The sequence below is a fragment of the Lagopus muta genome, chromosome 1 (genome assembly GCF_023343835.1).
Source record: "Lagopus muta isolate bLagMut1 chromosome 1, bLagMut1 primary, whole genome shotgun sequence".
NCBI lineage: Eukaryota > Metazoa > Chordata > Aves > Galliformes > Phasianidae > Lagopus > Lagopus muta.
The window spans coordinates 51,024,631-51,039,513 of NC_064433.1; the positions used below are offsets into that span (position 1 = coordinate 51,024,631).

The 14,883-nt window shown below is 48.2% G+C and overlaps 1 protein-coding gene across 14 annotated transcripts in view; it reads left to right on the forward strand.

Moving 5' to 3' along the window:
• Positions 1–275: 275 nt before the first annotated feature.
• The window catches only part of RBFOX2 (RNA binding fox-1 homolog 2), a 159,688-nt gene continuing 145,080 nt past the window's right edge, over positions 276–14,883 (forward strand). For 6 of the 14 annotated variants that reach the window (XR_007374676.1, XR_007374677.1, XR_007374675.1 and 3 more), the window contains exon 1: positions 277–705. Coding sequence is in view for 8 of the 14 variants with exons in the window: in XM_048934282.1 (XP_048790239.1) it covers positions 502–705 (204 nt within the window). In the remaining 6 variants the exon portion in view is untranslated. Of the gene's footprint in view, positions 706–14,883 lie in introns of all 14 variants that reach the window. The other 8 variants (XR_007374673.1, XR_007374674.1, XM_048934283.1 and 5 more) reach the window with 4 other exon arrangements.

The window sequence follows — 14,883 nt, forward strand, 5'->3', positions numbered from 1 at the left end:
CAGCGCATCCCACCGCCGAGGCTTCGCTCAGCATGGCCCTCAGAGGCGAAGCCACCACCCTCACCCCCCCAGGGAGCAACCTCGGACCCCCGCCTTCCTCCCGCAGAGAAGGCGCCGCAACCCGGCGGAAGGCGGCGGGCACACCGAGGCCGGAGCCGGGCGGCCATTTTCCAGCCGGCGCCGGGCGCCCCGTGCCCCGCCGCGGCCCCGCCCCGCCCCTCCGCCCCTCCTCTCCCCTCGCCCCGCCCTTCGCCGTTGCCGAAGGTTGCCGAGCGGGGGTCGCGCGGCTTCGGTACCTCCGGAGATTGCCGAGGGGCTTCGGCCCCGCCCCGGCCGCCGTCGAGCCCGTGACTGAGGCGCTCCGGTGGGTCGGAGCCCGCTGCGCCCGCACGCGGCTCCTTCGCCCGCTTCTGCTCCTCGTTCTCCTCCGGCGGGGCCGGGCGGCGCGGTGACAGAGCGGGGCGACCGCGGCGGGGGGCGGCCGGGGCTCCGGCGGCGCGGATGGCGGAGGGCGGCCAGCCCCCGCAGCAGCAGCAGCAGCCGCAGCTCCTGACCGGCGGCGGCGGCGGCGGCAGCGGCGGGGCCGCCCGCGGCGTGAAGCGGGAGCCGGAGCTGGAGCAACCCATGCCCGGCGGGGACGGCGCCGAGGGCGGCCACAGCAAGCGGCTGCGGACGGAGGCGGAGGCGGAGGGCGGCGGCATGCAGGTAGCGAGGCCGCGGGGCCCGGCCCGCACACGCACGGCGCTTCCCGGGGCCGCGCGGCGGGCGGAGGGCGCGGGGTGCCGCCGGGCGGTGGGGCGGCCCGCGGCGCCGTGCCCAGGTGCGGGCTGTGCCCCTCGCTGGGGCCGAGGCGTGGGTGCTTCCCTTTGTCTGTCTGCGCGTGGATCGCTTTATTATGGCAACCGGGCTGGGCTTTTTTTTTTTTTTTTTTTTTTTTTTTTTTTTCCCTTTTTTTTTTTTGGCTTCCGTTCCTCGCAGCGATCCTATGGTGGGAGCGCTTTGGGAGCCGCTCGCTGTATCCATCCCAACTTCTCCTCGCTCGTTCTCTCGTGCCGGTGAGAGTTTCAGCCTACTGCAGCGCATCCTCGGCTCCTCGCTCCTCTCGTTGTCCCGTGACTTTCCCTTCCCGTACCCTGGCTGGTCCTCGCGGGCCCTCCTGGAGGCCTCTGCTCCCTGCTGGGTGGCACAGCCTGCAGCCTCGCGCCTCTGAGAGAGCACGGGGAGCTGTGGGCCGGCTGGGGGAACCGGGGCTGTGCGGTGTGAGAATCTGAGGGGCTCGGGGGAGAGCTCATTGCTTTCTACAGTGACCTGAGAGGACGCTGTGATGGGGGGGGGGTCAGCATCTGCTCCCAGGTAACCGCGAGAGGGAATGGCCTCACGGTGCACTGGGAGAGGTTCAGGTTGGGTATGAGGAAAGATTTCTGCTTAGAAAGAACGGTGCTGCAGTGGCACAGGCTGCCCAGGGAGGTGGTGGAGTCACCATCCCTGGAGGTGTTCCAGAGCCGTGTGGATGTGGCACTGAGGATGTGGTCAGTGGGCATGGTGGGGGTGGGCTGGACGTTGGAGCAGGTGATTGTAGAGGTCTTTTCCAACCTTTGTGATTCTGTGAAGCTGCAGCTTTGCCTGCACATAGGGCTTGGGCATGGCGTGAAGGTACTGAGTGCCACTGGGTGCTGTGCTGCTGTGGAAGGTGCACCAGTTGTGCTGCAGCTGATGCCAAGCGGGGTGGCATCCATGCGGACCAGTCAACCTACTGACAGTTCCCCACTGAGGGACTTGAACTGGTTTAACAGCCCTAAAATTCAATTTTTCATATGTCTGTATCCATTAAATCTGTGCTCCACATTCAGATGAAGGAAAGCATTTTGCTGTCTGCTCGTTGACTACTTTGAGGCAGTAAGATTGCAATGGTGGGGCTTCTGCTCTGGGCACACGCAGCTGTGTTAGCAGCAGCAGGGATGAGTGGAGCTGGGTGTCAGTGTCCAACACTGCCCAACATTGGGGAAATTAAATGAGATGCGGTGTGTGAGTTCAGTTTTTAAGATTAAATGTGTTTATGGACAAAATAACTGTTCTTTGTAGTAGGGCCTCCATACTGTAGTTAGTTGGTATCCTTAGCATACGTTTAAACTCGAAATGTGTATGAATTGGAAAAGATTTTTCAGTCTTTTCAATGTAAAGGCTGAATATACACACGTGTGTGTGTGTATGTGTGTGTGTGTATGTGTGTGTGTGTATGTGTATAATATAAACACACATATGTAATATAAATACATATATATACACGTGTATGTGGCTTCATGTGACATTTTTCAGGATTAAAGAGAGTGGTTTATCTTTTTGGAGTACCGTGCCATGGTTGAAGGCACCAAATATTGAAGCTGAAGCCAGCCTTGCAGATACGTTCTGCTCTAGGAGAACGTATTCTTGAATATTTTGAAATTCTATATCTTTGTCCCAAAAAGTTAAAGCGTAACATAAGGTGGCTTTCATCAGCATTTCTGTTCAGATGGTGTGGTCTTTTGAAGTACTTTGCTTTAAAATAACGGGTTCTTTTTAGCGAGTGCTCTGCGTTTGACTGTATGTAATGCTTACAAGCGGAATAAAGAGCCTATTCTTTGATTTTTTTTTTCTTTCTTTTTCATATGTACTGGAGGCTGGAAATAACACCAGTGACTGTTGTACCTTGTTTTTCCTGCAGATCCTGTCAATTTTCTACTTCCTGCTCCCGAGCCACAGGCTGCTGCTGTGCAAACTCCGTGACCTTGTGTTTCGAGGCTGATTGGGAGGGATCCCGGGGTGCCGTGCTTGCCACGGTTCCTTCCGTGCACAACTGATGGCGGAGGATGTGAACACGGCTTCTGGTGCTGGGAGAAATCATTTAGCTATAGCGATTAGTAATGCAATGGTAGAACTAATAGTGGTGTCTGGTAACGTGAAATATCAAGCCTAGTCTATGGGAAGATAAGATAGCAGCTGGTTGCTAAGAACTTGAGGCTAAGAGTGCCTGAGAGCTGCTAGTAACCCTTATGTTTATGGGGCTTCTTGCTTTTTGCTGCGTGCTCAGACAGCTTATGCTGTTAGGGTTTCATTATCTAATCCATCTCTGATCAGGCCGGATAAACGGTGTTTGGCCAACGCTGATCTTGTTAGGAGGGTGGTGCAAAGCTGCTTGAGTTGGGATTGGGACAAATCGGATCATGGCTGCTATCTGCTCCTGGGACTGATTTCAGTTAATCGTGGCATGGGAGGAATGGTCGTGTATAACCTGCTGCTTTCCAGCTCCATTTAGTCTGTGAGTGGCAAAAACCGCTGGCCAGGAATGTCTCCTGAAAGTATTTGGGTGTGTTTGTAAGCTTTGGAAAAGAAGGGCCCCAGAGGTACTGCTGCTTTTTAACTGTTTAGATACTAGCTAGGAATGGGATTGCTCACTGCTTGCAGGCTTGGGAGAGCTGATTGATTTCGATCAGTCTGCTGATCTGCGTAGAAATAGCCCCTAACAGAGGGAGAAAACATCATGCTGACCTAAGTCACTGGTGAAACTGCATCCCAAAGCAGTTGTTGATGCAGCTGTATTTGGTGCTTTTCAGATGGGGTTGACTGCTGCACAGATGGAAGGGAAAGTACCCCTGCAGTAATCTTGTTATTCGTTGTACGAGGAACACTGGGAATAGTGGCAAGTGGGGAAGAGCCCCTTCTTTCTCTTCGGGGCTGTAGATGAGGGTGTCAAGTCGAGATGCTGTGTTCCTTCCCCATCATTGTACTAGAGGTGTGCCAGATGGCTTAAGGTGCTGAGGGAAGTTGTTATTAAACTAGCTTGTAGCTTTGCGTCGGGTTGAATGAGTTGGTTTGGTCCCCAAGGTGAATTTTGATTTAATTTTTCTGAGGTCTGCTCTGGTTAGTGAATTAAAAGTGTGTCTGACAGTAACGTGGTAGGAGTTAGATGCACAGTGTGTAGAATTGATCCTTGTTCAAGAACAACTTCTGTGTTCGGTATCCCCGAGTCCCTGGGATGAGGCTGATCAGGGAAGATGGTTAATGCAGCTTCTGGTCTGCATCTTATCTAGTCCACGTGAACTTTTAGTGGCAGCAGCAAGTGACTTTGTGTTGCCATTCAGGGATGTCAGTGTACAATTTGTAGAGATGGCTGATGCTTCTGAGATCAGTAACAGGAGAGCTCCACGCAGGGATGCAATGGTTGTTGCCAGTTTGACTGAGGTGAAAATTCCTGTGTGGTCTGAAATGGAGCTGTATGCTTAACCTTGAGTGATGCACATGGCAGGGATCTCAACAACTGGCATGCTCCACAGTTTCGTGGTTCAAACTGTGGACCCTCAGTGGTTCTTCAGAGGAGGATGATCCAGACGATGGATCTGCTAGTAACTTCCAAAGTTGGCTTTGAGCTTTATGAGTAGAAGGGCTGACTGGGGCTGTGAAACAGAAAGGACCTGTGAACAACAGCTTCTGAACCATGTGTGACCCTGCGGAAATTGGAATATTTAAATCTTATGGAGGGGAACATCTAGTTCCAGTCAGTCGTGGATAACCTGTGTAATCAGGTTAGCTTTCCCTGCCTTTTAATTATTCACAGTGTGACCATCTTTGTAGAGAAGGAACAAAGCAAGGGGTCCGAGATATCCCAGAAGAGAAATGGAATTCCAGTTTTATAAAGCTGACCCTGCCTTGGGTCCAGGATGAGGTTCCTGGGATGCTATTTGGACAGACTATTGTGGAGGTGCTGAGGCATAATGAATCACCTTTTCCTTTGTTGTTACTTCTCTATTTGCTTTTGACCTATGGTGGGGTTTTTTTTTGTTTTGTTTTGTTTTTGTTTTAAATATTTGAGCGTTCGGAGTTACCTGACACTGTCTGGGAAGGCTTAGAAAATCTCCAGTTCAAAGCAAACCTTTGGCACGCAGGCTGAAAGTTGGGATTATAGAGGTGCTGAGAGCACTTTAAAGTTGGCTCTTTTCCTGCCGTATTCAGGAAAATGGAAAGCCCCAGCAAAGTATTCTGGATACTTTAGTACCCCTGCAGGCGCTGCCGGTGTTTCTCTTTGCATTTCAGAGGTTTGTGTTCAGAGGTGATGGCTGGAGTTGAGAGGTTGGAAGCTGAGCAGAGGTCTGGCTCTGCTGGCGATGGTTTCCTTCTGCATGTGTGTACCAGCTGTACACATACGCTTGCTAATTTTTCTTTTTTCAGAACTCCCATTAAGACACACAAGCGTGCTGGTATGCTGCAGGGTGCCTGGGCTCTCTTTTTGCAGGAGCTGAGCGCTGAGTGGCATGTCTCTTGGTCTCAGTTGGCTTTTTCTCCCAGGCAGTCTATCAGCAGGGCTCCCACTCGCTCTCTGGCATCTGTGGCTCTCCTCTCTGCTTTCAGGTAATAAAAAAAACCCACACGAAGTAGAACCAAAGGTAGGCCAGTGGTGAGCGATGTGTGTGGAAGCGATGGACCTGAGCAAGGCTCTGTGTGTGGGCTAGGGGCCCCCCGGGACCTGCTAAAGGGCTGCTTGCTGGTAGCTTGTGAAAATAAGCCTATAGCTGGTGGCCTTTGGGCTGCTGCATGGGAACCTCTGGCCCTTAGGGCGTTTTTGGTAGAAATTGTTGTAAAACCTATTAGTTTGTAACTGCTGGCTTGTCTTGTGACGTGGGTGCAAAACTTCAGTTTTCAGTCAAGAGAAAGAGAAGTCGGTGTTTTGGCTGCCTGGAAACTTGTTGTTTAATTTGCCAATCTTGGATATTACTTGACCTTCTCTGTGTGTGTGCTTTTAAAAAGCCGTGACTAAGGGATCAGAGGAACATCCAGAAGTGGAGTGAGAGAAGCAATTAGAGGTAACGAGTTCCAGTTCATTGAAGCATCCTGTTGATCTACATTTTACAGTGGTATTGAATGGAGGCTGGAGTGTAGCTGTCATGAGATAATCCCAATGTTTAGGGATTAGTTGCTTGACTGCGTTTTGGGCCTTAGCTGCCTTTGCTCTCCAGTAAATTTAATTTTGCCTGCAATCTTTTCTTAAGTCAAGAAAGTGCTGGTTTGCAAGATGTGCATTTATTTCCCTAAGGGTGCTTCCCCTCCGTTTCTCTTTCGTGAGTGCACCACCATTTTATAGAACCACAGAATCATTTAGACTAGATGAGACCATTAAGATCACCTGGTTCAACTGTCAGCCATCCCCACCATGCCCACTGACCTTGTCCTCAGTGCCACATCCACACGGCTCTGGAACACCTCCAGGGATGGTGACTGCACCACCTCCCTGGGCAGCTCCAATGCATCACCGCTCTTTCAGAGAAGAAACTGTTCCTTATATTCAGCCTAAAATTTCCACAGTATGTCCTGGAAACGTGCAAAGATCCAGGCCCAGTGTTGGCAGGGGCCTTGTGCACCTTCCTTGCTGGATGTGGGCTGTGCCACTGTGCTCACCTGCAGTGTTCCTTGTGATTTCTCATTTCTGGATGGTGCCCAGGGATTTTAGGAAAACACTTGTGAACAGTTTTGTTCCCTTTCCCATTTGGCTTGCTGTGTAAACATACAGCATTTGTCGAAACCACGTGCAGCAGCTATAGCTAGAAAGAGGGAAGATGGGACTCTAACTTATCAGTGGCAATATGATGTATTTATGTAGCTGTGAAATAAGAAAGATTGTCGTACAAAACTCCTGTTGTTTAATGAGGGCCAGCAGCTGAATTTGAGCTTGATCCAGTGTCTCTTTGGATACAGCCGTGAGATTTCCATTAGCTCACTTGGTGAGACATTGATGTTCAATCGTCTATACCATTGCCACCTACAACCTTTGGAGAGTAGGCAAAGCGTGTTTGTGATTCGTACCAATTAGGAAACAGGGCATGAGATCTTTTACTCACATCCCTGGTGCAGGACAGTGGGATGTTATAGTGGCTGCGCCTTCCCATTGCTGCTGCTTGTTTCTGCCTTTGTCTAGGAGAGTTCGCTGTGCAGGAAAATTGGATGCTTTCTTCAAAGAATGTGGGCTAGAAGCAATTGTTGCTTTTTCTTTATGACTTTCTTGGGTTTTATCTGCTCGTAATTGCCTCGGCAATAATGCAAGTATTACTTAGCATAGAAATGGGGAACAGCATGCACCATTTAAGGGGAGGGGAAAAAAAAAAAAAGCAGCAGCACATCTTACCCTGTGGCTACATGTAGCTAAATTTCCATTAATAGAGAAGCTAAAGAAGCAACCTTATGTGGTGTTTCTGTCTGTTGCAAATATCAAAACATTTTCCCTAGAGGCTCCCAAGCCCTGGGATCTGGATCCAGCTCAGGTTTCTTGCAGGGCCGTGTGCTCTCCTTGCATGGGTTTTCTGCAGCACTCTTCTCCTGGAGAGGAGATCCTCACAGGTGCCTGGGGTGGCTGTTGCTCTGGGGATGATACCCAGGAATAAAACCCCACCAAGGCTTTACAAGGCTTGATTTAGCACTGTGTGGGCTGAGAAAAGGCTGGAGCTGTGATCCCGAGCCTGTAATTTGCTGCTGGTGGTTGCCATTTCCGCGCTGGCAATGGGGTGGGAATGTTGTTTTTTTTTGAGTCCAGAGAGTTGGCCTCCACAGGGCCCGCCTTATCTTCTCCCTTGGGTCTGAGTCTTGCAGGCAAGAGGGCTGGAGGGGATGCTCTTGGATGGCAGGGCATGGGAGGTGGTGCTTCAGAGTAGTTCCTGCCCTGCGCTGATTTGTGTTCTGTCTCTTTTGCATGCTCTTCACAGGAAGGAGAAATGAGGAGCTTCTCCATTGCCCTTCTCCTCCTGTTCCAGAAAGAAAGAGGCTGCTGTCCTGTGTTTGCTGCCAGTTAGAAAGGTTGTGGAGTGAAGCTGAATGGGGATGGAGTACGTGTGCAGATGTTGGGCTCTGGGTGCTTCTGAAAGCTCAGCTTTTGAGTAACTTGTGCTGGTTTCTGGGATTCAAGACATTTAGGTGATGCTTTATCTGGTTCTGTGATAAAGCGAGGCACTGGGAGGAGAACCTGAGCTGATGCTGATGGCATCTGGGTGAATTTGCTCCCTATGGAATCCTAGCTGAGTGGCTGTGTGCTGTGTTTTTATAGATGACCTCATCTCTAAGGGCATCAAATGGATAACACTCACTGAGGTGCTGTTAAATCTAGAGGGAGTTTTGTTATCAGATAAAATGGGTACAAGTTCAGATTGAGAGCTGTTCAGTATTTCATTTCTTGTTTTCATCTGATGTCTGACCCCAAATCGTACTTACCACAGATAATCTAAACCTGCACTGAATACAAAACTATTAATTTTTAATGGTCTTTTCTATGGTACTCATCTCTGTACGTGGGTACTTCACAGCTACTAATGATCTTATTTTTCCTGTTTTCCTGAGAGGTAGAAAAGATACATTATCTTTTATTGTAGGAAATGAGGAATTGAGGTACTGAGAATATGGCCTGTTTGCAAAAATCTCATTAACAGCTTGCAGCCTGACTCTTTTTCATTCTTACTTTTATTTGTTTTTACTGTAGCTGGTGGGTCTGTGGTAATGTGTAGACATTTGATCTGCAGCTCTCTGCAGTTTCCACTGCTGCCACAGGCTGATCTCTGAGTGTGCCATGTTGGGTGAATACAAAGAGATGCAGTTTTCATTTGGGGAGAGTAAAAAAAAAAAAGTGGAAAAGCTTGAACTAGGTAACGTGGTCATCACTGTAAAGGAACTTTGCTTGTAAGGTGAGTGGGGTTTGAAACCTGACTTCCTAAGCAGAGGGGATGCTGTTAACTCAAAACCCATCTATCTCTCAGTTTCTGCAGTGATGGGCAAGTGCATTGCACAGCCATTTTTCTTCTCTGATCACAGTCCTTCCTGGGCGTAAATGAAATAACAGTCAGGAAAAAAAATTGCATAGATGCCAACATACCTACATGAAACCAAATGGAGTTACATGGATATCTGTAGCTTATGTTTTTTTACCATGGAGCTCTTTTGCAAATGAAATGATGTACTAACTGAGAACGAAGCTACTTTACCTTCAAAGTTACAAAAAAAACCACAAAACTTTTTAGTCTTTTAACAAGGATCAGGCTGCTGTTCACACAAAGAAGGGCAGGGACCAGCACCTCTGCTCTGCAGCTCTTTCAGCTGATGTGATGGCTGCCAGCAAGGCGCCTCATTTGCAGGAACCAAGGTTTGATGCAGGAGAAAACGGAGTATAGAAATGTGCTGCGTGGCTGGGGATCTGCCATCTGCACAGAGCCCTGAAGAATAGGATGAGGATTTTGGACTGGGTGCCTGGTCTTGTTGCCAGGCTCATCAGACTACAGCACAGAAAGTTGTATAAAGCTGTAGTGGATGAATAAAAGCGCCCTGTCACCCCACTGCCTTCTCCCAAGAGGAGGTTAAGACCAACCTGGCAGTGCCTCTGTGCATCAGCGTGTGCTTCAGGAGCTCTTGTTGCTTTGAAGTGAGAGGAGGGAATGGAATGAGTGTTACCAGGGCAGACCTGGCGCCTTTTGATATTACCAGGTGTATCTAACGACTATTTTTCTCTCTGTATATCTGTATACCTAAGCACTTTCGACTTCCTGGGCTAGTTGGAGTTTCCTAAGAGTGACGGTCTTCATGCCAAGTACTTGTTGTGAGAGCTGGGCTGAGAGCTGACAGGCACCCACTGCAAAGGCAAGGCTGTTGTTATTTGCCAGAGTGCATGGATTCAGCAGGAGGTGACAGCAGTGCTTGTTAATAGTGTTGTCCATGTGGTTATCCATCAACTATGGGTAGGAGGGAGCTTTAGAGGAGAGGGGAAGGAAGAAAACCTCTACTGTGGATTTTGATTTCTTTGAGTGAAGGAGTTATAGAACAAGGGAGGATGGCTTTGAACTAAGGGAGGGGAAATTTTGATGAGGGGTCAGGGGAAAGTTTATTACAGAGAGAGTGGTGAGGTGCTGGCAAAGGCTGCCCAGAGAGCTTGTGGATGCTCTGTGCCTGGAGATGCTTAGGGCCAGGTTGGACGGGGCCTTGGGCAAACTGATCTTGTACTTGATCTAGCAGTTGGCAACCCTGCCCGTGGCAGGGAGATTGTAACTTCATGATCCTTGGGTCCCTTCCAACCTAAACCATTCCATGGTTTTTAGCATTTCCATCAGCCCATCCATGCTTCCAAGACCCACTTCTAAACTGCAGAGTTATTCTTCTCCAAGAACTGGACTGCTGTGTCGGACTTGGGTGTGATGAACAAGGCTGAGACTGGCATTTGATTCTGTTCCAACTACCCTTTTATCAGACGTGTGTAGACATGTGTCTGTGCGTGTATGGAATATGCCAAGAAATTGAAATGATGCGTGTAATTAGGTCTGTTTTTTCTTTGTGTGTCACTATCTGCCGATTGAGTCCTTGCAGAAAGGACTTGCTGCCTTTCACCATCTTACCTGGTCTCTTCTGCCTTCTTTCGTGTGCAACAGCAGCATCACATGCTCAGTGCCAAACACTGCAAACAGATTCAGAAGAATAGCTTGTCTCTAGCTGTTGATAAATCACAAATTTGCATCACCAAGTTGTCCATGTTTCATGTTCTGGCCTGAAATCCATCTGTTGGTGGGCTTGGGGATGTTATCTGAGCTTCTTTCAGTCAGACTTTTTGACTGATGCAGAGATTATCTTGAGGATAGGCCTTTTCTGTGGGGAAGGTGTTGACTACAGCATGTGGAGTACGTGGAGGCACTGTGAGGCTGTGTGTGGGGATTTGGCTGGGTTTTTTTTCTTTTTTATTTTTTTCCCTTCTGCTCCCAGTATTCGAGGCTTAAGGAGGTAAGTAAGGATTCTTCCTCCGCTGATCAACAAGTTGATGTTTTGATCTTGAGTGCTATCAGTTATTCATGACTGCCTGCCACGAGGAGCTCGGACCACGACTCCTGTTAGGACAAGGAATTTTTTGTTGTGTGACTAGAGTTAACTCTGGACTGTTAGTTGATGGATGTCGATGGAGCATGTCCATGGTGCTTGGAAAGGTTTCCTTAAATAGGCATGACCTTTCCAGTGAAAACAGGAAGATAATTTTTCCCTTTTTTTTTTTTTCTCTATCTTTTGAGCTTGGTGTGTGTTTCGTTTTTGGAACTCCTGATTACTGCGGACACTTGCCATAGAAGAAGCAGATTCCAGTCTTGGTAGCTTCATGGGACAGGGTTTGTCAGCTTGCTTGAAGTTTGGCAGAGAGGCTGCCTTGCTTTGCAGTGCAGCTTTCAGGATTGCATTCTTTCTGTACCAGATGCTTTTTTTTTTTTTTTTTTTTTTTTTTTTAACCTTTGGTGATCTGTTTCTCTTTCCTTTTCATGCTCACATCTGAAAATCTATGTATGAGAAAAAGACTAGCCAGCCTATGTTTTAATGTGAGGACAGGGAATGTGTTCTCTTTCTGGTTCATCGTGTGATAAGAAGCTCCATTTCTGCTGGCTGTTGGTGTTTGTTGGTGGATGCTGCAGCTGAGCTGGGGGCAGCTGTCCTTTCCCCACTGAGCCAGGAGCCACTGGCTGCCCAGTGGACGTGGTGACAGCCTGTGCCCAAAGCAGGCACTGCATGAAAACACGTGTTTCCAGCTCCTGCGGGCACTCACTTTTTCCAAGATGACAGATCTCTGCCTTTTCATCATTGCTGCTGACAAGGCCTTAGCGAGCTTTTCTATGAACTCTGTAGCCTGTTTCTCTCTAAATAAGCAGAAAATCTATATGCTTTGGCGCCTGTTGCAAGGTATCACGTGGAGTTGATTCTCTTGGGTTTAATTCTTGATAAGGATTTGGTTCAAATACTCTTTAAGAGTGGACGGATTGACCAGTCTTGATGGCACAGCGGTATCAAGTATTTTATTTGGCTTGTGTGCCTCTCTTGGTCATCAGGGTTGGTCAAAACAGTCTGTGAAAATACAGTTATTATGGCCATTCTACTGAGCAGTTCCTTACTCCAGGTTACCAGTTTGATTCCTGAACTCTTGGATTCTACAATGAAGATGCAGAGGTTTATCTCTCTGCCCAGTTCCTTCTGGGATCAGCAAACTTTACTTCTGCTTCCAGAATAGGATTTTAAAGACCATCCCTAAATATCTGGGCCCTTTAAGCAAAAGTAAACATGTGGCATTGTTCCCTGCTATGGGTGAATTCCTACCATTGTAAGACTCTCTCTGGCTGTGACTTCCTGGGCAGGATTTTGATGATGAATACAGTCACACTAAGTAATGGAGAACTTCGTAATAGGCTGCTGTTCAATTTTAATTCCTAGGTAAGTGTTGTTCTGCCTTGTATGGATGCTCCTGGGGTGTGGAGGCTGTTGGGTGATCAGCTTCGCTCTTGGCAAGATGCGTTTCTTTGTAAATCATTACTGCATCATGCTTATCACAGAGGTAACTATCTGCATGAAGTCACAACCAGAAAATGCAGTGAATTTTATACAGGCTGCATTCTAAAAGCTGATCTATGGAAATATGACTGTGCTGGGAAGCACGGATGGGATGTGGCACGTCTTGTCTCTTGGAGGCTGCTGCTGCTTCCCTGAGTGACTCAACAGAGACTTTCACCTCTGGCTACTGTTGAATTATTCTAGGGTCAGGACTCACTGGAAGTTGCCTTGTTGAATGCTAATTCAGCACGTTATGTGTTAAGATTATTAATTGTCAAGGTGGGAAAACCAGCATGCCTGTGGGATGCTTTCCTCTTACCTGGATGACCTTAAACAGTAAAAATGTAAAGCATCCGGTAGATTTCCTCTTCCTTACACAGTTGTCAGTGAGAACCAAGAGCAAATTATACTGTGTTCAGAGCTTTCTGATAGTATTGTCATGGCTTTTGCTTCTGTTTACAGGTTTCCCGTGTAGCTGAATTAAATTAACAAGACTGGTCAATTCATTGTTGCTGTATTTAACGCCCTGGGCAGCAATGAATCTGGCAAGGATGCAGCATCATTTTCACGTGCTGTTCAGAAAAGGAGGGATGTACAGCAAAAAACGAAGTGGTGTTATTGCTTGGGGGAGAGGTTCACAGTAACAGTGAGGATGTCAGGGAAAGGGGATGGAAAACACTTCCAGCAACTCATTTTCCTCTGCCACTTGCAGGGTGGTCAGTCACTAGGTGGGCCAAGTTGTTTTTGTCATGTATTGGCTAGACAGAGACTAATGTATCCGCAGAGTTTATACAAGGCAGATAGCTTTACAGGAATCAAAGCAGATCTCTTGGTTCCTGTTCACAGATGTAATCCTTTGTTTTCAGCAGTTAAATATCCCTGTATTCTTTGGCCTAGACTCCGTTATCATAGAACTGAGCCCTTCTTAAGTCCTTATGCATGTAATGGCATAATGCTGATGCTAGCAACAAAAGTTGTGGTGTGAGGATGCACCCAGAGGAGTGAATTGACTGCAGCAGGCTTTTTGTGGAGAAGCAGATCTCTGAGCGCTGGGTTCAGATGGTCATCAAAGAGGATGGTCCTTGGAGAATGTTTTGGGAGTGCCAGGAGCTGCATGCTATCACATCTTGTGCTGCAGCGACTAACTGTGTACTACAGCATGCTTCCCTAGCACCAGAGTTCATTGAAATACTCAAGTGGAACTGTATCCTGTTGTTAGAGGTGATTTCTATGGTAGCCACGATACAGTGGCTTCCAGCATGGGATGTGCGGTGTGAAGCCTCACCTTGGGGCTAAGCTGGTGTGACTGTTTACGAGGGTATGTAGGGATAGGACAAGGGAGAATGGTCTTAAACTGAGACAGGGGAGGTTTAGGTTAGATATTAGGAGGAAGTTTTTCACCCAGAGGGTGGTGACACACTGGAACAGGTTGCCCAAGGAGGCTGTGGATGCCCCATCCCTGGAGGCATTGAAGGCCAGGCTGGATGTGGCTCTGGGCAGCCTGGTCTGCTGGTTGGCGACCCTGCACATAGCAGGGGGTTGAAACTAGATGATCGTTATAGTCCTTTTCAACCCAGGCCATTCTACAAAATTACCTCTATGAAATTCTATGAAAGAAGTGGTTCTCTATCTCTGCTGTCTCTTCAGCCCTGATTTCTCCCTTTGTTGTGATCTCCTAGAAAATGAATAATGCCAAATAGGAATTTGTCGCTGAAGCAAGCTGACTCAACTGTGGGGGATCGTGTGGCTTGCAAGATAATCTTTAAAAAGACCACAAGGTTCTCAAATTTGCTGATTGTTTGGGGAAGGATGTTGGACTGTGCCTTCTGGATCTTGATAGGTGTTGGGCTAGTTTATCTGAAAGGTGATCCTCAGTGTGCAGCATCTGTGTCTCCCTCAGGAGCTTCGGCAGATCCCAAATGAAGGTGCCATAATGCCTGCCAGCTGAGCAGTGCTGCTTCCTCCATAGTATGCTTGGGCCAATGCCTCAGGGAGCAGGTCTGGAGCACGAGTCGTAAGAGTATTGGCTGAAGGAACTGAGGCTGTTCAGTCTGTAGAAGAGGTGACTCAGGGGAGACCTTATCCTGCTCTATAAAGACCCTAAAAGAGGTGGTGGCGGGATGTAGGTTGGCCTCTTCTCTCAGGTAACAGTGATAGGATGAGAAGGAATGGCCTTCAGTTGTACAGGCAGGGAGTGTTCAGGCTGGATATGAGGAAAAATTTCTTTGCTGAAAGAGCAGTGCTGCAGTGGCACAGGCTGCCCATGGAGGTGGTGGAGTCACCGTCCCTGGAGGTGTTCCAGAGCCGTGTGGATGTGGCACTGAGGACATGGTCAGTGGGCATGGTGGGGATGGGCTGGATGTTGGACCAGGTGATCTTAGAGACCTTTTCCAACCTCAGTAATTCTGTGATTCAAAGCATTTGGACAGTGCTCTCACACATAGAATTTGAATTTTGGGTGATACTTGTGGTATCTTTCCTATTCAGGTTATTCTATGATTCAGTGAAAATTCATTTCCTTCTCTAAACTGTCTCAGT